Source organism: Myodes glareolus, chromosome 11 (assembly GCF_982192425.1).
Source record: "Myodes glareolus chromosome 11, mMyoGla1.1, whole genome shotgun sequence".
Lineage (NCBI taxonomy): Eukaryota > Metazoa > Chordata > Mammalia > Rodentia > Cricetidae > Myodes > Myodes glareolus.
The window spans coordinates 45,897,362-45,920,425 of record NC_142036.1 but is presented as its reverse complement, the minus strand read 5'-3'; the positions used below and the strand labels follow the sequence as shown (position 1 = coordinate 45,920,425).

General features: G+C 41.9%; 1 protein-coding gene and 1 non-coding gene across 3 annotated transcripts in view; both read right to left on the bottom strand.

Moving 5' to 3' along the window:
- Positions 1-23,064, bottom strand: part of Dcaf5 (DDB1 and CUL4 associated factor 5) — a 114,642-nt gene that overhangs the window by 35,198 nt on the left and 56,380 nt on the right. For both annotated transcript variants that reach the window (XM_087911697.1, XM_087911698.1), the window contains exon 6: positions 10,401-10,614. In XM_087911697.1, the coding sequence (XP_087767823.1) occupies positions 10,401-10,614 (214 nt within the window). The remainder of the gene's footprint in view (positions 1-10,400; positions 10,615-23,064) is intronic.
- LOC125388118 (small Cajal body-specific RNA 3) lies at positions 21,633-21,772 on the bottom strand. Its single transcript, XR_007228130.1, has one exon.

Sequence of the window (23,064 nt, the reverse complement as noted above, 5' to 3'; positions counted from 1 at the left end):
AGATCAAGAGACAAGTCATGCACTAGACAGTCCCGTTAATACTCAAAATAGGTCTCAACAGGCCTTTTAGTAAGAGGAAAATCTCTTGTTGCTCTCAACAGCTACATGGATGGATGGAAAGACAAGCACACACAACTGTGTGTGTGTGTGTGTGGTATGCATGTCTGCATAGCTTTCAATATTCCCCACCATCTACTGAAGGAAATATATCAATCAATTACTACTCATTGTGAGTTGATCAACTTAGAGTTCTCTCCAAAGGCTCCTTCAACAATAATTGATTAATTATTCTCCAGTAAATGGCATGTCTGTCTAATTAACTGTATTGACTAGGCTAGAAAAACCAGATGGCTCTTTTGCCAGGATCCATAATAGAAGAGAAATAACAATTTTATTTAATTAAACATAGCTCTTTAGTTTCCCTGACCTTTGTTAGCAGGGGAAAAGAATAAGATAGCACAACTTGTGGCACACTCCATTAGAGATCATTTCTAGAGAAGGGTTCACTACTTGTGTAAATACATGTCTGATTATACCATTTATTTATACTAGTACCTGCCACAAATATTATCTAAAGCATTAAAGAAAATTTCTCTGGAAATGGGCAAGTGAGAGACTTAACTGGTGATAAGACAAATAGAATTGCGTTGGCTCTTAATGAAAACATACACATATGCACACCGAGAGGATGAGAGCATACACACATGCACACCCAGGGGATGAGAGCATATGCATATGCACACCGAGAGGATGAGAGCATACACACATGCACACCCAGGGGATGAGAGCATACACACATGCACACCCAGGGGATGAGAGCATACACACATGCACACCCAGGGGATGAGAGCATACATGTATGTACACCTAGGGGATGAGTACATACACGTATGCATACCCAGAGGATGAACGCATATGCATATTCACACCCAGAGGAGGAGCTTATATACATATTCATACGCTAAGAATAATAGTTTTGGCTGGGTGGTGGTGGTGCACACCTTTAATCCCAGCACTAGGGAGGGGGAGGCAGAGACACAGGCAGGTGGATCTCTGAGAGTCTGAGGTCAATCTGGTTTACAGAGTGAGTTCCAGAACTGGCTCCACAGCTACTGAGAAACCTTGTCTTGAAAACCCAATAATAATAATAATTAATAATAATAGTTTCACATGTGAAATTATGTTATTTTCGTTGTTTTGGATCACTTGCCATTTCAGCTCTATTAAACTCCTGGAATTCTTTGGTTTATTAATAACCAAACTTTATGAGGTCTAAGTAGGAAAAATTATGTTAATAAAGAAATATTCCATAACAGCAGCTAATAATATTCAAATAATCAGTAGGGAAGAAAACTTTTATAAAAAGTACTGTCTGTATCAGCAGCAGCTGCTATAAGCAAGAAGCTTGCTTTATTTGAAGACAAGAATTTGTGTAAATTGATTTTGGAAATCCAGGTTTGGGCAGAAGCAGAATTATTCAAATGGCATCAGTACCCAGTCTTTCCCCCACTAGCCACAGTTTTGACAGCCGGGGACTGGATTCTTTCCCTCACTCCAGCCCAACGATACTCATTATTCAAGTAAGGCTCTAAGCATTCTCAAGAAGATGAATCTCCCTTTTCTCCAAAGCTTGATGAAGCTGGAAAAAGAGGCAAAGCTATTGACTGATTGAGTCATATGCTGAAGGAGACTGGCAGGCAGAGCGGGAGCAGTATGACCTATCCTGCTTCATTAGTGTCTGTCCATACTCCTAGCTAAGGTTGTGCTTAAAGAACTGTCAGGTCGTGTTACCAGACCGCAATTCCACTTATCCCTAACCTAAGAACAAATCCAGATTACCTTGTGTTCTTTTTCAGTCAAACAGTTATTAATTAGACCACTTCTAGAGAGCTTTCCCTGATTTCTAAGTTCTTAACTGAATCAGCAAATGTTCTACAGGATGAACCTCTGTTCAATGTTGGTAATAGCTGAGCACCCAGATCCCAGAGGTCCAGGAAACCCTTATTATTATCTGCAACATTATGTGGTTATATATACTTTGGTGGGCGGGGAGGGGGGGGTGTTCTGTGTACCCTTAGCTATCCTGGAACTCTGTAGACCAGGTTGGCCTCAAACTCAGAGGTCAGTACTCTGTCATGAGCTGGGGTTTACGGCATGCTCCACTATAGCCCGTCTATATGCACTTTCTGACAGTGTTCATGGCTCTCAGATTTTCAAAATGGCTCAAGGTTTAAAAGAATTCAAAACAGCTGATTTAATAAACAAGTTCTCTTCAATCTACCTCCCCACCTTGGTACTGAGGGTCAAATCTTAAAACCTTACATGTGAAAGGCAAGCATGCCATCACTGAGCTACATCCCTTCCTAGTCCTCCTTTAACTTTTTATTTAGGGATGGTAGAATCCTCCTGCCTCAGCTTCTATAGCAACTAGGACTACAGGTCTGCAACTGGCTAAAACAAAATCCTCTAAAATATTCACTAACAGGACATGGTGGCACATGCCTCTGACAGAGGTAAATGGATCTCCATGAGTTCGAGGCTAGCCTAGTCTATGTATCCAGTTCCAGGTCTGCCAGGGCTTCACAGTAAGAACATGTCTCAAAAAAACAAAACAAATAAACAAATAAAATATCTACTCCCAAGTGTCTGGGGAGATGGTCCAGAGGGTGAAAGCACTTGCATGCTTGCAGGTGCCCAGACCCCACATAAGAGTCACCTCTATTCTGGGCATGCCCCTAGAGGGCAAAAGGAAGGGCAAGGGAGCCTCCCATTTCACACTTACACAGAAGAGGAAATCCCATCTCAAACAAGGAGGGAAGGTGAAGAACGACACTTGGAGGCTGTCCTCCGCATAAGTGCTGTGGCACACGGACACACACATAAAAACAAAATTTCCTTTAAAACTTCACTCCCTAAATAGTACAAACAGGGAATTCATTAACCATACGCTCTGCAGCTCTTCCTCATTGACCCATGAGATCTTAGCAACACAGGAGGCAACATGACTGAGAAAAGGCGACAATCACAGGAAAGGAAGTGACTTTAATCCTGGGTTAGTCCTACACTGCCAGCCATTACAAATCACTCTTGGCCTCACTTTCAAGGAGGATGAAACCAATGCTACCTAGAGGTCACTATGTGAATTCAAATACAAGAGAAAAAACAGGAAGCAAGGAGGTGGAAAAAATTAGCCAAATCACACAAATCAAAGGATGGAACCTAAGAGTTAAATTTTCCTGTAGAAAAAGTCCTATTTTTATTTCCTATGAAGAAGAACATATCACATGTGGGGTCAAATGAGTGTGTGTGCTGGGAGGAATAGGGGACAGAGTCATAGAAAGTAGAGCTACAGTGTACAGGGTGGTTCTCCAGTCTGGTGAGTTCTTTACATAGACATCCTTGCCATCCATCCTACACGCACTACACCAACAGAGAGAGGGTGAGCAGTGATGTCATGTCTGAAGTCAGGTCACAAATTTATGGTCATTTTGTTGGGCTCATGGGGTACAAAGACAACTCTTTGGAAGAGGAGGGCAAACAATTTCATCGCCATGATTTTGGGTGCCCCTGCCAACTGTTAAATCCACAAGAAAGAGATCCCAATGCTCTGTTCCCTTGCTGTTCAGCCTTTTCAGAACACGTGCCTATATTCCCCATTCCTCTGACAGCAAGATAGAGACAAGCCGGCTTAGCCATTAATTGAGACTAAGAAGTTCTTAAATAATCAGCATATGGATTTCCAGGTACCCAAGCTGTTCAGGAAAGCTGGACTCAGGCTCGGACAAGCGTCATTTAAAGAAATGTTCAAAAGAAAGCAATAAAAGGCAAGTGGTGCCCAAGTGTGCGCCAGCAGAGCCAGCATGTGAAGTACAAACATTCTCTTAACCCTGGGTACACATGGGACTATAGAGCTTAGAACAGAATGTAGCCAGTCCATCTTCAGGAAAGAAACAACAAAATGTAAGGATTTGTGAAGAAGAGAGAACTTCTGAGCTCGGGTGACTCCTAGGGGAGGATGCTGTTTAGCTGCAAGGTCACTCACTAGACCCTAAGACTAGGTGTACTTGCTGAAAATCAAGTCCAAAAATGGGGCTGTCAGCCTGTGCCTATAGATAACCTGTGCTGCTCAAGGGAGGATGCTGAGGCTGGGGGATCATTTTAGGCCAAAAGTTCATGGGCACAACACAGTGTTGATAAGTTTACTTAACTATGTAAAGATTCGTTCCATTTGTTTATGCTGCATTTAGCGATGTAAAGATGTGTTGCTTTGCCTGCCTAAGGCATTTGATTGGTCTAATAAAAAAAGCTGAACAGCCAATAGCTGGGCAGTAAAGAAACAGGTGGGACTGGTGGGTAGACAGAATAAATAGGAGGAGGAACCTAGACTTGACGAAGAGGAGAGAGAATGAGAGAGAAAGAAAGAGACACACCCAGGGCCAGTCAGTCAGGCAGCCACCAGTCAGCCAGACAAGGAGTAGGACACACAGAATGAAAGAAAAATAAAAAACCCCAAGATGAAGAAAAACAGGCTAAATTACGTTATAACAGCTAGTGGGATAAGCATAAGATAAGGTCAAACATTCACAACTAATCATAAGTCTTTGTGCCATGATATAGAAGTTGGTTAGTGGCCAAAAGAAAGCCTGCTACAACACAGTGAGACTGTGTCAAAAACAAAAACAAAAAAACCTCAAATTTTTTCTTAGGGTTTTGCTTCTAGTGATATCCAGCAAACTAAATGCTACTGTAACCTAATCTAGCAGTAAATATTATTAAATTTGGATATTTCAAGTACACCACAGATAAACAAACCATGCATTTGTAGCCTAAAGCAGGGAAGTCAGACTATATACACAGCTTGGAATGAAAATCAAACTATGCAAGGTCATGTGAACTGGTCCACCATAACATTTACTGGCGCATAATAAATGTTCACCAAACATCTATTTTATTAAAATTAAAAGGTATAAAGCTAGGAAATGTTGTTTTCACTCACCCATTAATCAGACAGACCATGGAGCCAAACATGAGATAAAATACACAATGGAGTTTGGCACAGAGATCTCATGGTGGCCCACATCAGAACACAGATAATACACAGATTTGCTCTACCACTACAATGAGGTATCGGCTCACTATAGTAACTAAAAACAGTATTTCTAAAGAAAATCTACCTTTGTTTTGGCAGCACAGGCTGCCATGGCAGTGATGGACCAAACAGTGGAAGCTATCCTACTTTGACAGAACACAGGCTTTCCACTTAGCTAGCTTCCACTGCTCCTTAATGTACACTCCAGACACTAATTTTTACAGTCTGTCTTACTTCTAAGAGCCTGAGTTCTAGTCTTCACTCAATCGTAGCACAAATGTTAGTTGTAGGCACACATGTGGCGATTTGGGCACCTTACCTTTCTGAACCTCAGCTTTCTCAAAAGGAAGAGCTGGTTCAGAACGGTCCCTGAAAGCTCGTGGTTAGAGCTCAGAAGACACGAAATGGGCTCAGCATCATTTCATACTTTATTTCATGAGCCTAATTTTTCAAAATATTAATTTCATTCTGAGGCAAATGGACTACCTAGTGAACCTAGGATGGTAAAAAAAAAATAAAAATAAGTTCAGGCCTTCTGGCACAATATCTGGATCCATTCACGGGGCCTGACTAATCTCCTTGTAATTAAAAGCTAGGAGGCTGTCTCAGATGGATGTTCATCCATTCCTATTATGGAAATTCTCAAATTCCTCCCTGGGATGATTACCCAGCCTGTGACTAAATGAAGAGTGCACAGCACAGAGCCCCAGGCTGCAGGGGTTTTCAGAGTATAGACATAGGAATGATGTCAACATAAATATGGATGCAGTGGCAAACGCCTATAATCCTACCCACTTAGAAGGCCGAGACATGATTGCACGTTTGAGGCCAATATATTGAGACCCTGTCCCAAACAACTTAAAAATAGCAAAAAAGAACCTGTTTGGACTAGTAAAAAACAAAAACAAAAACTCCCAGTTGTACAGATCGCAGTGAACTGGCTGCTGCTGAGTAAGCCTTGACTGTGGAAGGCAGAGCCTATGAATCACCTTTGAGATGCATGTTCCAAGACTAGGACAGTAAGTCTGTTTGGCACTTAAAACTGTTTGCACACTTAAAACTATAAGCTTAGTTGGCGACTTTCACTGAATTCATTCTAATCAAGGCCTTTAAAATTTGACCAGGAGAAATGATTATCAATCCTGATTTACAGTTGTTGAAGCTTTCTGTCTAGAGTGCTATAATACCATATATTGATCAAAGTACTCAAGAGTCATTCCGGCAAGCATTTATTGTGCTCTTACTACATCCTAGGGCTTGGAGACGAAACAGTGATGGGCTAGCTATGTTCTTAGTCCCTAAGGAGTGAGCAGATATCAAATACAAATCGATTTCCTAATCCACTGGGTCAGACATCTCTGATAATCTGCAAGGGGGATACAAGTAGATTGAAGACTTATTCAAGGCCAGAGTCAATAACTCTTGTATCCTATTCATGCTAGAAAAACCATTTACTGTAACCAAAAAGCAATGCAATTTCTCAAAGACACTATAATGTCTCTATATAAATTCCCACTAGAATAAAAGTCATAAATAATCTTATGTCAAATCTGAATAGAGAAAAATCAAAAGGCACTCAACGCTTTTTATCATTATATATTAATCTATAAGGCAAAACCCAGTCTTACGTTGAAAACACTTTACATGGCTCTGCTCCGGCAAAACCCACCCAAGTGTCTCTGGGCATGCTGGGTATTTACGATCTACCAGATCATAGTTTCCCAATCAGGGAACACGTACCCCTTTAAAGGGGCATTCGGCAATGTCTGGCCATTTTTTGTTTCTTAGGAAGACAAATAAGGATGACATTATTGGCAACTATTGAGGAGAGGCCAGGGATACTGCTACCCATCTCACAAAGCACAGAACAAACCATCATAGCAAAGACTCATCAGACCAAATACTCATAGTGCTAAGATTGAGACCATGGTCTTACATGCTCTACATTGCAGCAGAGGCCTTTGATGTGGGTGTTTTAAGGATACCATAAAGATAGGCTTCGGACGCTGATGTAGTCTGAAGAAAACGTAACATCTACATTTTTTAAACCTATTTCATCTTCAGCCTATTTTCTTGGCAGTAAGAGAAGAAGCTATTACATTTACTACATGTCCATATTCATCAATGAGAAAAGAATTCCATGCATAATAGGTTAAAAGATGATGGAAAACGATTAACAAAAACAACGAACAAAAGAAAAAGGGAAGAGGAGGCCTGGTTGGCATTTCCACAGTAACACAAACCAAATCAGCCATTCTATATAACAGAAAGCTGAATCTGATCACTTAACCTCTAGAACATGACTTTTCTTTCCACTCAAGAGAAAACTTGTGTCTGAGGGTGTGGCTCATAGAGTACTTCCCTAGCACACACAAAGCCTGGGTTCAACCTCAAGAACAGCATTAATTATGCTTGGTGACTTATACCTATAACCTTAACATGTGACTCAGGAAGTGAGGAAAGAGAATTAGCAAGTCGAAGGTTTTTCAGCTACATGCTGAGTTCTAGGTCAATCCGAGCTACATGAAAGCCCACCTCAAAAACAAACAAACAAGAGGAGAGCTGGAGACATGGTCAAGAGCATTTGCTACTTTTCGCAAAGGACCAGGGTTTAGTTCCCAGCATCCACATAGTGACTTACAACTACCTATTAACTCTAGTTCCAGAGAATCCAAAGCCCTCTTCTAGCCTCTGTAGGCTCAAACATGCAAATGGTGCCCATATACTCATATTCATACACACACACACACACACACACACACACACACACACACACACACACACACACACATTTTTTTTTGAAGTCTATAATACCCCACAGGCAAATAAAAACAAAATCATTTAGGTTCTGTGGCCTTCCCTAGGAGACAACCCTTATCTAACTGAGGCCATCTAGTGGTGCTCAATGAGGATCTTAAATTAAGTAGGCCCTAGGAGTCAAACTGAGAATAAACCCTAAATTTGGATATCTATTCTCTACCTATAAAAGGTGACTATTTTAGCCGGGGCGGCGGGGGGGGGGGGGGCAGTGGTGCATGCCTTTAATCCCAGCACTCAGGAGGCAGAAACAGGCGGATCTCTGTGAGCTTGACTGTGAGCCAGCCTCGTCTACAGAGTGAGTTCCAGGACAGCTGGACTGCACTGAGAAACCCTGTCTTGAAAAACAAAACAACAACAACAACAAAAACAAAAAATAAAATCAGGGTCTTTGGAGAGTCTCAAAGAATTTTTCCTTTTTTGCCTCTTTCCAAAAGGAAACAAACAAATATTTCTTAAGAGATGAGGGAGACTTTAGTTAATTGATTAATTAATTTGGGACAGTCTCACTGTGTAGACCTGGTTGGTGTGGAACACACTATATAGATAAACGGATGACTTCAAACCCACAGAGATTCATCTACCTCTGCCTCTCGATTACTGGTAGTAACGGTGTGTGCCACCATGCCCAACTGCCTCTGTCAAATTTAATGTCAAAATTTGACATAGATGATGGGTCCACAGCATTAATAAAAAACTAACATTTCTTTTTCCCCCTATCTGGATGTAAGGCAACAATAAGATTCATTATCCTTGAAAAGAAAAGGCTGTATTTCTGAAGAATCACCAGCATTAGATTCTTTATATGTCTTTACTCAGCTCAATTACTGAGGCCAATCCAAGTGATGACTGACAATTACTTCACAATTTCTATGGCTCAGATAGATATAAGTGTGCCGAGTCCATTATTAAACTGCCACCTTTTAAACTTATTTATGTGTCCATTTATGTTTTTATGCATGATGCATGTGCGTGAGTACTCTCAGAAGTGAGAAGAAGACATAGGACCCACTGGAGCTATAGGTGGTTGTGAGCTGCCTGATGTGGGTGTTGTGCAAACAGTAAATACTTTTAACCCCTAAGGCCATTCCTCCTGCCCCTAAACTGTCTCCATTAAATCATCAGTATCTCTAGTCCCAGCAACTCAGAAAAGACTTGAACACACAGCTAGGGCTGGTCAATCCTAATTAGAATGCTGGTTCTTTCTCAAACAAGGCTGCTGAGGCCATTTCATTCAAGAAAATGACGCCATTCAAGAATCCTTTCAAGATACATGGTTCTGGGACAGCACGTGTTATGGAAATGCCTTCCACTGGCAGGTTACTGTGCCACAGCTCTCTTCCTTTCAGAATGGCACATTCTTAAAATTCAACAGAGCTGGTTGCTTAGAATCATGTAGCTAGCCTTGGTTTACAGGATGTGCCTTGAATGAGTGTACCCTTGGCATCCTGGATGAAGACAGTCACTGTGAGACAAAAATATCAGAATCAGGGGCTGACGAGAATACTCATCGGTTGGGAGCACTGATTGCTCTTCCAGAGGACCCAGGTTCAATTCCCCAGCACTCACATGGCAGCTTACAACTGTCTGTAATTCTAGTTCCATGAAATCCAATACCCTTACAGACATACATGCACGCAAAATACATTTAAAAATATATATTTATATAATCTTGACACCCCCCCCCCTTGTTCATATGATCCCTCCCTCTCTCTCTTCAACTGAACTCCATCCAGGAGCTCAGCCCAGTGTTTGACTGTGGATGACTGCATCTGCTTCCATCATTTACTAGATGTAGGTTCTATGACAATTAGGGTAGTCACGAATCTGATTACAGGGGAAGGCCAGTTCAGGCATTCTCTCCACTATTGCTAGGAGTCTTAGCTGGGGTAATCCTTGTGGATTCCTGGGAAGTTCCCTAGCACCAGGTTTCTCCCTAACCCCATAATGGCTCCCTATATCAAGATATCTCACTGCTTTCGCTCTCCATACCTCTCCCAACTCGGCCATCTTGAACCAGAGCTAATGGGAACTCACAGACTCTGGACTGACAACATCTGGGGAACCTGCATGGGACAGAACCAGGCCCTCTGAATGTGGTTGATAGTTATGTGGCTTGATCTGCTGGAGAGGAGATAGCTGGCAATGGAACCAGGACTTATCCTGGGTACATGAACTGGCTTTTTGGAGCCCATTCCCATGGTGGGATACCTTGCCCAGCCTGATGCAAGGGGGAGGGACTTGGTACGCCAGACTTTGTTGTCACCCCGGGGGGGGGGGAGGTCTTACCCCCTCTGAGAAGTGGAATGGAAAGGGTGGGATGGAGAAGCAGGAGGAGGCAGAGAAGGGAAACTAGAGTTGATATGTAAAGTGAAAAAAGTTTAAAAGAAAAAAAAGAAAAAATACACATCAACAGTTCTACTTCATGTGGTACAAAAGAGAAACTGAGAGTAATACAGTAAGACATGGGGATGGAGAAGGCCAAGGCACCCACCTGGTCACGATCCCCTGCAAAACAGCAGCTCTTCATAGTGCATGAGTTGAAGTAACCCTGATTGTCAAACTGGAACACCGGCAGGCGGGAGTGGATGTCATAGAGGACAGGGGGCAGGCGCCGCCGCAGGGCCAGGAGTTGGGTCCCATTGCTGTTGAATCGCACACTCATGGCACTTTGAAGAGACAGGTTGCCACCATAGCGCAGGAGAGAACTGGAAAGCAAAAGCACAAGGATCAAGTCTGAGGCAGTTAGGATAAAAGCCTGTAAAACACACTGAATTAGCTTCTTTACATGTGTCCAGGCTATCCTTGTAAGGCTTATATCAGAATTTCAACAAAGGGTATTTAAATGCAAGAGTATCTTCTATTAAAATATAGTAATTATGTTAAGAATGGCTCCTTGAAACTGAGTGGTGGTGACATATGCCTTTAATCCCAGCACTCAGAGGCTGTATCAAACCTGTATCAAAAACAAAACAAGAACAAAAAGAATGGTTCCTTGGAAAAAAGGAAAAAGAACAAAAAGAATGACTTCTTGATTACACTAAAATAAGTTATTTAAAATGTCAGCCTCCCTTTTAATCTCCAAAGGTAAATTTTGAATAATTTTACAAGAAAAGATTACCAAGGGCAAGATGGCTCAGTAGGTAAGGGCACCTGCTACCAAGGCTTTGAACTTCAATTCTGACCTTGGGACCCACAGTGGGAAGAGAACAGACACCTAAAAGCTATCCTTTGACTAACACACACACACACACACACACACACACACACACACACATCACACACACATCCACAAATAAATATTAAAAAATTAATAGAAAAGGTAACACATCTTGAAAAAAGGAGACATTAAAATCATTAGTTATTTTGTTTAACCATGCCCAAACAGAGAAGGGAGTCATGCCCACCCCAACTGTCCAATAATGGATTTTCTTTTGGGGGGGGTGGTTCAAGACAGGGTTTCTTTGTGTAGCCTTGGATATCCTGAAACTCACTCTGTAGACCAGGCTGGTCTTGAACTCAGAGATCCACCTGCTTCTGTCTCCTGAGTACTGAGATTAACTAATAATGGATTTTTAAACAATATATTTCTCTTTTGTATTAGAAGCACAAGAACCATCAGCGTTCCTCTGGGTAATTTTCAATGATTGCACAAGCATAAGAAGTATTTATTTTTCTTTTCAATTTGTTAAAAGATGAACCAGTAAGATGCCTGCTACCCGAGCTCAGTTTCCAGGACGCATGTGGTAGAGGGAGAATTTGCTTCAGCAGAACACACACAATGGCACATGAATCACACTCACATACAATGGCACGTGTCATACTCACACACAATGGCACATGTGTCTCTCTCACACACAGAGTTAAAAAAAAGTTTTTTTGGTTTTTTTTTTTTGACAGGGTCGGGCTGGTGAGCATTGACTGCTCTTCCAGAGGACCCAGGTTCAAGCCCCAGCAGCAACATGGGAAATCACAGCTGTCTGTGACTCCAATTCCAGGGGATCTGACACCCTCATACAGACACACATGCAGGCAAAACACCAATGTACATGAAACCAAACAAACTAAAGAAAACCCAATATGTTTCTAAATGATAAATGACTTTTGATGACAAGGTCCTGACTGACTTGTCAGGTGAGTACCACCACAGCAGGTTCACGTGTGGTGCTGAGGACTGAACTTAGGGCTGCATGCATGCTAGGCAAATGAACTACATACCTAGCCCAGATTCAGATTTTTCTTTTTTTTTTATTAATTTATTTATTAATTATGTATACAGCATTCCTTCCATGTATGACTGCAGGCCAGAAGAGGGCACCAGACCTCATTACAGGTGGTTATGAGCCACCATATGGTTGCTCGGAATTGAACTCAGGACCTTTGGAAGAGCAGGCAATGCTCTTAACCTCTGAGCCATCTCTCCAGCCCCCAGATTCAGATTTTTAAAAAATTTATATTAATTTACTTTATGTATTGTGTATATTTTACCTGCAAATAAGTATGTGTACCTGGTGCCCGTGGAGGTCCTAAGAAGGCTTCAGCCCCACTGAACTGGAGTTACAGACGGCTGTGAACCACCAAGGGGATGTTGGGAATCTAACCCGAGTCCTCTACAAAAGCAGTAAGTGCTCTATGGCTTACTGAGCACCCAAGTGGAAGCTTTTTGGGACAGGAGAGTGATGACAAAGGACAATGAAGATAATCTATGGAAGAGTTGCCCTGAGAACATCAGTGCAGGGTGGCTGCTAACCTCACAATGGTCATAAAAACAACCTGCTAACCCCGCCACAGTCATACCTACTCACCCTCCCACAGCAATCTTCTCACCAAGGGGAGGAATGCTGTGGTGTCCCAGCTGTGTATAGAAAGAAGGCCTGGTTAAAATAGCCTGTAACCCTTCTGGGTCGAATGGATGGAAGGGAGAAAAGACAAAAAACCATCCCAGCATTCCAAGTACCAAGGAGAAGCCTAGAATCCCTCAAGTAAAAAATCCTGCAAAGAAATAAATGATCTTAGAATGTCCTGAATACAAGCTCCACTCACTCAATGATACGGAGAAAGAAAGACTGGACTGTTGGAGCCCAGGCATTTCCTTTACAGGGTGCCCTGGCCACCACAGGCATGTGCAGTTATCTAAACATAAACTCAAAACAACAAGAGGCTTTCAGTCCACAGTCAGCATGGAGCTTGCAAGTAAACCAGCATCTGTGGAACTGAGGGTGGTGGGGGTGAAACAGGACTCACCAGAAACAAGCTTGGCCAGCCCCACCCGCTCAACAGCAAGGTTTGCATGAGCTCAAGTCCCCGACAGGAAGCCGGGGCCTCTGCCAAACCCCTTTCCATCAGTCAAGAGCAATTTTCTCTGTCCCTTCTAGTCAGGCCTGAAGAGGAGCCTGCTCAGCACTGGCCTGTGGGTCTATCCCACTCCAACCCACGCTCCTGACCGGCCATTTGTAATCTGGTTACAGTGCAGGTGTCGGGCTCCAGTGACTTTTCTCCTTCCTGCACTTCTGGGTAGGAACACTCCTCTTTCACACAAAGAGGGCACCTAAACGCCAGCTGTAGTTAAGAGAACAAAATGAGGTTCCCTCCAGAAGAATGGAATAATAACTCCAGACAGTGAGTCTTATAAACAGCTATTCTCAGCAGAAAAGGAGAATGCAGCTGGCCACTCCCTGAGAGAATAAGGAATCATCTATTTTGCCAGGAGAAAAGGCTTAAAGGCAGCTTTCCTTCATAGTCAGGATACAGTCAAGATTCTACAGCTCAGGGCTAGGGTGCTGGCTCAGTAATTAAGAGCATGCACTGCTCTTTCAGAGGACCTGAGTTTGGTTCCCACCACACAGATTGGGGGACTCATAACTACCTTTAACTTCTGTTCTAGGGGACCTAATGCCCTCTGCTGGTTTCCAGAGCAACCCTCCTGCACACACTCTTAAAAATTAAATTAAAAAAAGTTTAAAAGATTCTATGGTTCATAGTTCCAAGTGTAATACACACCAGACAGACAGACAGACAGACAGACAGAGTCATCCAGAGACCAGGCATAACAGCATACACCTATAATTCCAACATTCAGGAGACACAAGGTGAAGGTTAGCATGGGCTATATGCTAAGACCCCAGTAGGGACTAGAGGGAGGATATCTACAACTTTATTTTTTATTGGAAAAAAATTTTGTTTGTTTTTTTGAAACAGAGTCTCTTTACATAGTCCTGGCTGACCTGAAACTCACTATATAGACCTGGCTAGCCTTGAACTCACAGAGATCTGCCTGCCTCTGCCTCTACAGTGCTGGGATTAAAGGTGATCTAGAACTTTTTAAAATGTAGGTTTCCATATGATCCAGCTACGTCACTCTTGGGCACATACCCAAGACTCTACTACAGAGAGATGCACACATCCATGTTCATTGCTGCTCTATTCACAGTAACTGGGAAACGGAGTCAGTCTGGATGGACAACAAAATGTTGTACTTATACACAGTGAAATTTTACTCAGCTGTGAAAGAAACCGAAATTATGAAATTTGCAGGAAAATATTATTCTTAGTGTGGTAACCCAGGCCCCCACATGTTCTCTAGCACATACATTCTAGCTTTGAATTTTTGTTTGTTTGGTTGGTTAGTTGATTGGCTTGGTTTCTTGAGTCAGGGTTTTGGAGACTGTCCTAGAATTCGCTCTGGAGACCAGGCTGGCCTCAAACTCACGGAAATCCAACTGCCTCTACTACCTCCTGAGTGCTGGAATTAAAGGTTTGAGTCACCATCACCCAGTCTAGCTTTGAATTTTTAGATGTGTGTTTAATTTGCAATGCTATAGAGGCCAGTAAGCTAAAAGACTCATGGTCAGGGGCAGGAGGGACTTAGGGCAGCAGAGTGGGTTGGGCAGTCGTGGTGGTGGTGGTGGTGGTAGTACATAAGTGATATGAGTACTGAGGGGTGGGTACCAGGTTCAAAAGTTTAAGCGGGGATGAGGAGGGTGGAGGAAAGGAAGTGTTGAGTGGGAAAGTTAACTAAAACCAAGGATATTTTTAAAAACTATATGGAGAGCTAGAGAGATAGTTCATTCAGCAGGTAAGGTACTTGCCACCAAACCTGACAACTCCATATCCACAACCAGACTCACATGGTAGTAGAGAGAATCAACTTCTAGGAGCTGCCCTCTGAAACATTTGCACTGCGGCATGTGTACACTCACACACATATACATACATAAATGTAATACATATTTTTTTAATTTTTCAAGACAGGGTTTCTCTGTTTAACAGCTCTGGTTGTCCTAGAACTTACTTTGTAGATCAGGCTGGTCTTGAACTAACAAAGATCTACTTGTATCTGCCTCCCTAGTGCTGGGATTAAAGATGTGTGCCACCACTGCCCCCGATAAAATTTTTAAATTTAGAAAATTTGTAAGCTAATTTTAAAAAAATTAAGGAAAAAAATTTGTACCCAGGTCCCCTGCACAGGTGGATAATGCTTGCTTCTAGATTATTAAATAAAAATCCTTCTTTTCCATGGGATACTTCTCTATGGGCTTTTATTGATGGGGAGGCCCCAGAAGAATATACACTATCATCATTGCTCTTGGTTGCCCACCAGAACTAGATGTAAGGTCCTACTGCTGAAGAAACTACATGTTGGTTGCAGCACAGAGTGATCAAGCTTAAACGAAAGTGGAAGCTCCCTCTCTGCTGGCTAGCTTTCATAATGCTGAAAGGCGGGCAGGCTACAGGAGTAGAAAAACCATCCAAGTATCTTTTCCAGCAGGAGACCCTGCATGTTATGGGAGTGGCCAACCACACTCCTACTGAATTTGAGGCCTGCATTCAGAAGAGAGAATCCATCCCTGGTACTATAAACTTGGTAAAAGGACCATGGCCAGGAAGGCCATAGGCTCTAGGGAGGAACATATTATTACTATTGCTTGCTAAATGAATATGTTGCCAAATGGTCATTTAAATATTTATGATTATTAGTTAAATATTTATGATTATAAATGTATGTGTATACTCTCTCTTCTGAGTATACGCATACATACTGGTACTTGCATGTGGGAATTGGTTCTCCTTGTACTATGTGGGTCCTGGGGATTGAATCCAGATCAGCAGGCTTTGCGGAAAGTGATTTTATCCACTGAGCCATCTCGACAGTCCTAAATATTTATGTTTCTATCCATAGGTGAGTGCTGCTCTCAGCCTTGGTCAGCAGCAGTTAATGCAGAGACTCATGACTGGTCAGTGACTATTGTGTGCCCAGCCCTAAACAGGGCATGCCCACCACCCCCTACAAGGCTCGGGGACACTACTGAAGAGGTAACGAAAACAATGTAAAGGGCCAGAGAACAGTGCTTTGATGTGCTCTCCGGAGCACGATGTTGCCACTGTGTATTAACTCACAGCAGCTGTGAGGACCTGCACACGACTGAGCCCATTAACACTCCATCCCCAACTTGACTCCTGGCTACTGGGAGAAGGAATCATTGTTCTCAGTAGTGTAGCCACTGGTAAATTGCTCCCACACCCATGCTTATGTAAGCAACTTTCCCACACTCTTTAATTAAAATCATGACTTTAATCCTAGTGCTTGGGCAGGGATGGGGAATCTCTGCGAGTTTGAGGCCAGCCTAGTTACACTGAGAGCTCCAGGACATCCAGGAGTACACAGTGAGACTGCCTAAGAACACAAGAAAAAGAAAGTAGGAGGGGGGCTTGCTGGGGTGAAAGGGTTTGGTGTCAGTGGGAGAGAAATCAGAGAGGACAACAGAGGGCTGAATATGATCAAAACATAAAATATATCCTATACACATATGAAATTGTCAAAAAGTAAACAAATGTTAGGGTTTTTTTTTTTTTAATGCAGACTTCTCAGAATCATGATTCCATTTTGGAATGGGGATGAGCAAGATGGGGAGAGATGACCAGAGTCTCAATGAAATGCAAACCAAACAATATGGAGAATTTTAAAGCCTCTTGTCTTTCTCCAGAAAATTCCTTTTGACATCACGGTACCACTCCATCAACAATATCTGCAATTTCCATTTCTACCCCAGCCTCCATCCTTAGCATATTTCCCAAAAAAGAAAATTTTCATTGCTCTATGAGGACTGAGTGATTTTCTTTTCTTTTTTTATTTTTTGAGACAGGGTTTCTCTGTGTAGCCCCGGGTGTTATGGAACTCACTTTGTAGACCAGGCTGGTATTGAATTCACATAGATATGATGTGGGATTCCCTTCTGCATGCTGTGAATATGTTTTATTACCATTGGTTAATAAAGAAGCTGCTCTGGCAAGACAGCGTATAGCTAGGTGGGAACTCCAAGCAGAGGGGCAGGGAAAAAGAAGGTGGAGTCAGGCGGACACCAGTAGCCACCAGAGAAGATGTGAGGTATTAAGCCACAAGCCTCGTGGCAAAATACAGAATCGAAATTAGTTAATTAAAATTCTAAGAGCAAGTTAACAACACACCTGAGCTAATAGGCCAAACAGTTTGTAATTAATATTAAACCTCAGAGTGGTTATTTGTGAATTGGCAGGGGGAAGAGAAATCTCCAGTTACATAGATACACTTGCCTCTGCCTACTGGAGTGCTGGAATTCAAGGTATGTGCCACCATACCCAGCAAGAACTGAGTAATTTTATATAAGAATGCCTCTATCCTGACTTGCTCTCAGAAATCCACTCTCATTCTCTCTCTTTCTCTCTCTCTCTCTCTCTCTCTCAAAACAAAGTCTCTCTATATAGCCCTAGGTGTTGTGAAACTCACTGTGTAGATCAGGTTGGCCTCAAACTCACAGAGATTTGCCAGCTTCTGCCCCTCCCCATCAGTGCTAGGATTAAAGGTGTGCATCACCACTGCCCAGATCAAAACACGAATGACAAGGCTGCTGCTGTCTTTACTGTTCTACAACTGGCTGCTGCTGCACATCCAAATGTGAGTGGCATCTGGAAGCATTGGCCAACACGTTAGAATGAGTCAAGTAAAAACATCCCTAAAGGAAGAATAAAAGGTTATTTCCAAAATATTTTCAGCCAGTGACTTGCAACAAGATCACAGTAGGAGGCGATGTAAGGGTCAGCATGCAAAAGACCTTAGACTTAAGGCAGGATGTGAAGAGGACCAGACCTAACAACCCAGACTACTGTAGACTTCTGTAGTTTGCTAGTTGTTAAGAAAATACTCAGCTGGACCTCTTTATTGCTCTAGCAGGATAAAAATACTTGGCCAAGGTCTTGGAAGAAAAAAGAAAACAGGCCAAGGAAGTGATTAGAAATATCACATATAGCTCAGTATTAAGTGTCTTAGTGCTCTATTGTGAAGAGATATCACGGCCATGGCAACCCTTATAAAAGAAAGCATTTAACTGAGGCTGGCTTACAGTTCAGAGGTTTAGTCCATTGTCATCATGGCAGGGAGCATGGTGGGGAGCATGAAGGCATACAGGCAGTCAGGATGCTGGAGAAGCAGTTGAGAATTCTGTATCTGGATCCATAGGCAGCAGGAAGAAAGAGAACCTGGCTTGGGCTTTTGAAAATTTCAAAGCCCACCACCTCTAGTGACACATCCCCCAACAAGGCCACACCTCATTATCTTTTCAAATATTGCCACTCCCTGGTGACCAAGCATTCAAATCTACGAGTCTATGGGGGAGGGGGACATTCTCATTCAAAACCACAATGGGGAACCAAAGAAGCTTCCAAGTATTGACCCCACAAAGTCCAAAATCCATTACCATAAATCAATGGCTAAGTAACTCATCTGATGCTGCCTGATAATGCCAACAAGATTTCCAATGCACACGGCACCAATTTCCCCAGTACGCTGATGTTTGGGTCAAGGCCGTGCTATTCTATATTCTAACTCAGGCATCAGAGCTGGTTCACAGGGAGAAAATATCTCCACATGAGTTTCTGCTTTAGGATGACCTATATGGAACCTGGAGTATTTTGTAATCTCTATAATTCAACATATAGAATACAAAGAATCCTAGAAGACACTAGAAATAGATATAATATCCACTTAATTGTGTTTAGTAACCTGATAAACTCTTAATTATGTCTTTTATATGAGCCGGGAGGGAGCGAAGCAATGAGCCTCTCATTCCATTCCTCTTCTCCCCTCCCTCCTCTTCTCTTCCTTTGCCTCTGTCTCTACTGTTCCACAGAAATGACTGGTGATACATCCCCCCACCCCGGGAAATAGACCTGAACAACTGTGACTGAACAAATTTATGTCTCCTGAACATGATTCACCAAGAGTTTGAGTTCATATTTTGAATAACTGGAAATTTAATTTTACTGAAGGAGTTAATTATATTTCTGACAGATATCTTTGCATAATCAAGTGGAAAATTTATTCCATATGGCGGACTATATGAATGTGTGTGTGTGTGTGTGCGCACATGTGCATGCATGCGTGTGTATGTATATATTTTTAAAAATTTGAGACGTATGTGTGTATTTTTTTAATTGAGACAGGATTTCTCTATGTAATCCTGCCTGTTCTGGAATTTGCTATGTAGACTATTCAACATGAACCTCTCTAGGTAACCAAAGACACCTTCCACTGTTGGAGAAAAGCCAGATGCTAAAATTGCTTATAGAGTATTTACTTAAAACCAGAAGCTCAGAGGTGTCTCTAGACCAGTGGTTCTCAAACTGTGGGTCATGACCCCTTTAGCAAACCTCTATCTCTAAAAATATTTACATTACGATTCATAACAGTTGCAAAATTACAGTTACAAAATAGCAATGAAAATAATTTTATGGTTGGGGTCACAAAGACTGTATTAAAGAGTCACAGCGTTAGAAGCTTGAGAACCACTGCTCTAGACCAACAATTCAATCTCTGGGTACAAATTTCATTAAAGAGTACTTTAACCAGTAACCAGGTGATCCTGATGTTTGATTAACACGAGGTCAGGAGGGCATGTGAGCCTGGAGTCCAACCAAGGAGCAAAACTGGTTTCACAGCGCCACCTTGTGACCTAAAGCTAGAAAGCAATTTTACTAGAATACCTGGTCAGTAACAAAGTCCAACAAAAATGTTTGCATCCTGCCCTGAGGACTTAGTCCTTAGATACAGGACTCTGGCCCATGTTATTACACTTTGAACATACAGACTGCTAGGCTGGAGAGGCTGAGGCAGACGATTAGGCTAATTTTGATCCCACTCCATTCCAAGAACACTGAAAACAAACTAGGTATGCATTCATTCAACATTTACTAAGTTCTATGCTACGCACTAGAGATTAAAGATGACTAGAACATGGTCCTGTCCTTTAAAGTTCACAGAAAAGTACAAGAACTACAGAGCAGGCTAACGTGCCTCTTTCTGGGAAGCAGTCCTTGCACCCTGGAAAGGACAGCAAAGATAGAAACTGGCTTCACTGAAGATAACAGTCACTTAGTATTCAGCGGCAGCAAAAGAAGTGACTGATTCATGCAACATGAATGTAGCAGGTCTTACATGCTCAACAGAGACTCTGAATAAAGAAATCCCTCTTGGAGAAATGGCTTAGTGGGTAAGAGCACTGGCTGCTTTTACAGAGGGCCTGGGTTTGATTTCCAGCATCCACACACACTCCAGTTCCAGGGGATCTGATGCCCATTTCTGGCCTCTACAGGCACTAGGTATGTATTATGACACACATGCAGACAAATAAACATACCTAGAAAATAAAATTTTTACAGAAGAAAAAAAGGACAAATTATCCTGTGTTTGTATGTGGAATACAAACTGCACTGAGAAGGGCAAACTGCTCTTAGGAAGCTTTTGTTTATCTTGTGAAATAGATAATTCATTCAAAAATATTTATATTTTATAGCATCCTACACAATATAGGTTCTGGGAATATTTATACGAACAAAGATAATCCACGCAAGGTATAAGAGAATGGCAAAAAATGCTGTTTAAGGATCTGCACTAAATACAGCAGGTCAAGAGCCAGTGCGGCAGCACTGATGGAAAGAAGGGAATGGCCATGACACGAGGAAAGGGTCTTGTAATTCGAGAGGTTCCAGGAGTAATCAGAAGATGGGTAAAGACAGGAAACTTATGCAGGACTCTTGGATTTCACCCAGAAAAAGACTGTAGAAGAGCAAAGGATAGAATATAGTGCTGGGGGAGAAAGCAGGCTTCTAGCATGTGTTCCAGGGGCGGAACACTTGTATGGTAAAGATGCGTGGGAGAGCAGGACAGCTGAGCCAGGTACGGTGACTCGTGCCTGTAACCCTGGCACTTGGAAGACTGATGCAGCAGGAGGTTGCCAGAAATTAAGGCTATTTCAGGCTCCACAGTGAGACCTTGTCTCAAAATACCAAGAAAATACAAAAGGGGAAGAGAGAAGGGACAGGGACGAGAGGGATGAACAAGGATGGAGGCGTTTGCTAGATGACCTCTGACTAGAGCCAATTGATCTGATAACAATCCTGGTTTTCTGCTATAGTTTCCTACCATGCCATCTAAACTTCTGGGGCCTCCTGAAGTCAGCTCTCTCTATAGAGTTAATGAGGTTGTTAAAAGCACTAGACTTGCAGGAAATAAGAAAAATATTCATAGAAGCAAAATGAGCCATTCATTAATTTTTTCTTTCCTTTTCATTTTTTTAATGGAGGAGTAACTTCACTTGGTTTCCTTTTCGTTTGCTCTTATGATATAGTACATTTAATAAGCAGATACTGAGCAAAATAATAAGGAAAACAATATTTAAGAGTGACGGTTTAAAGAGCTGTATGGAGGTGAACGATCAGACTTAGCCAGCTCTTCTAAGTCAGACAGAGACCTCCATGTTCATGTAGGACTGCTGCTTTCTGCAGACAAAAGACATTTTCTCCTTTGTCTACACGGTTGGTTTTGCAGCTTCCATTTTGGATTCATTTTTGTCAAACTTATTTTACAATACAACATAAGATAGGGATGTACCTCATGGTAGAATGTTTATCGAGTGTGAAGCCCTGGGCTTTGATCCTCTGTACCATACACCTATACATAACAATTAATACAATATAGTACTATGCACTAATAATGATAAATGCATTATTTCCTAAGTATACATACACCAATGAACCATAGCCAGACCAAGAGATGACTTTAGGCTCCATCAATATCCTACCCTAGAGTAACCACTACTCTGACACCTATAATCTGCCTGTCTGTAAACACCACACAGATGGAATCATGGGGGACAGGCTCCTTTGTGGCTGAGTTGTCTTCTTTCACTCAAGATTATAACCATGAGGCTCATCCACATCAGTATGTGGATCAACAGTCTGTTCCCTTCATGGTTTGTCCAATTTTTTTATATGGTTACCACACACTTGGCTTATCCACTTTCCTTCAGTGGATTATTTCAGCTTGTTCCAACTTTTGGCTACTATGGATAAAGCAGCTGGGAATACTCTTGTATTTATCTTCAGCGGAGACACATAATCATATCCCTCAGGTAGAGCTAAGAGTAAGGTTGCTGGGTCCTATGTTTAACCTCAGCAGACATTTATAAAGTTTTCCCTGACAGTTGTACCTATTCAGATCTGTCCAAATTATGATGGCATCCTAGGTTGAACAGCTTTGTCAACAGTATCAATCTTTTCCCACTGTAATCATTCTGAGCATTTTTTAGTTACCTTTTAAGTAAGGAAGCTGCAAAGCTTTAAACTTCAACTTTTCTTCCTTCCTTTTAAATAGTCTCATTAACTCAGGCTGGCCTTGAACCTGCCATTTAGGTGAAGATGACCTTTAACTCCTGATCTTCTTGTTCTATCTCTCAAGTATTGGGTTGCAGTTGTCTGTTTGATTATCTTATTTGATAAAGCATTTCTGCTGATTTTAAAGAATGGAACTTGGAGAGATGGCTCAGTTGTTAAGAGTACTGTCTGCCCTTCCAGAAGACCTTGCTTAGATTCCCAGCACCAACATGTCTGTAACTTCAGTTTCAGGGAGTCCTTCTGAACTCTTGGGCACCAGACACAAACACCCATTCACACTCCTTACAGAATACAAGCAAAATACATTACAGAATATAGGCAAAATACCCATATGCACTCAAAAAATAATAAAAAAGTATAATTACTTAAAAGTGAACTTCTATTTTTTAAAGATTCATAGTTCTTTATATACTCTGTATATGAATTCTTAGTCAATATATATATTACACACATAG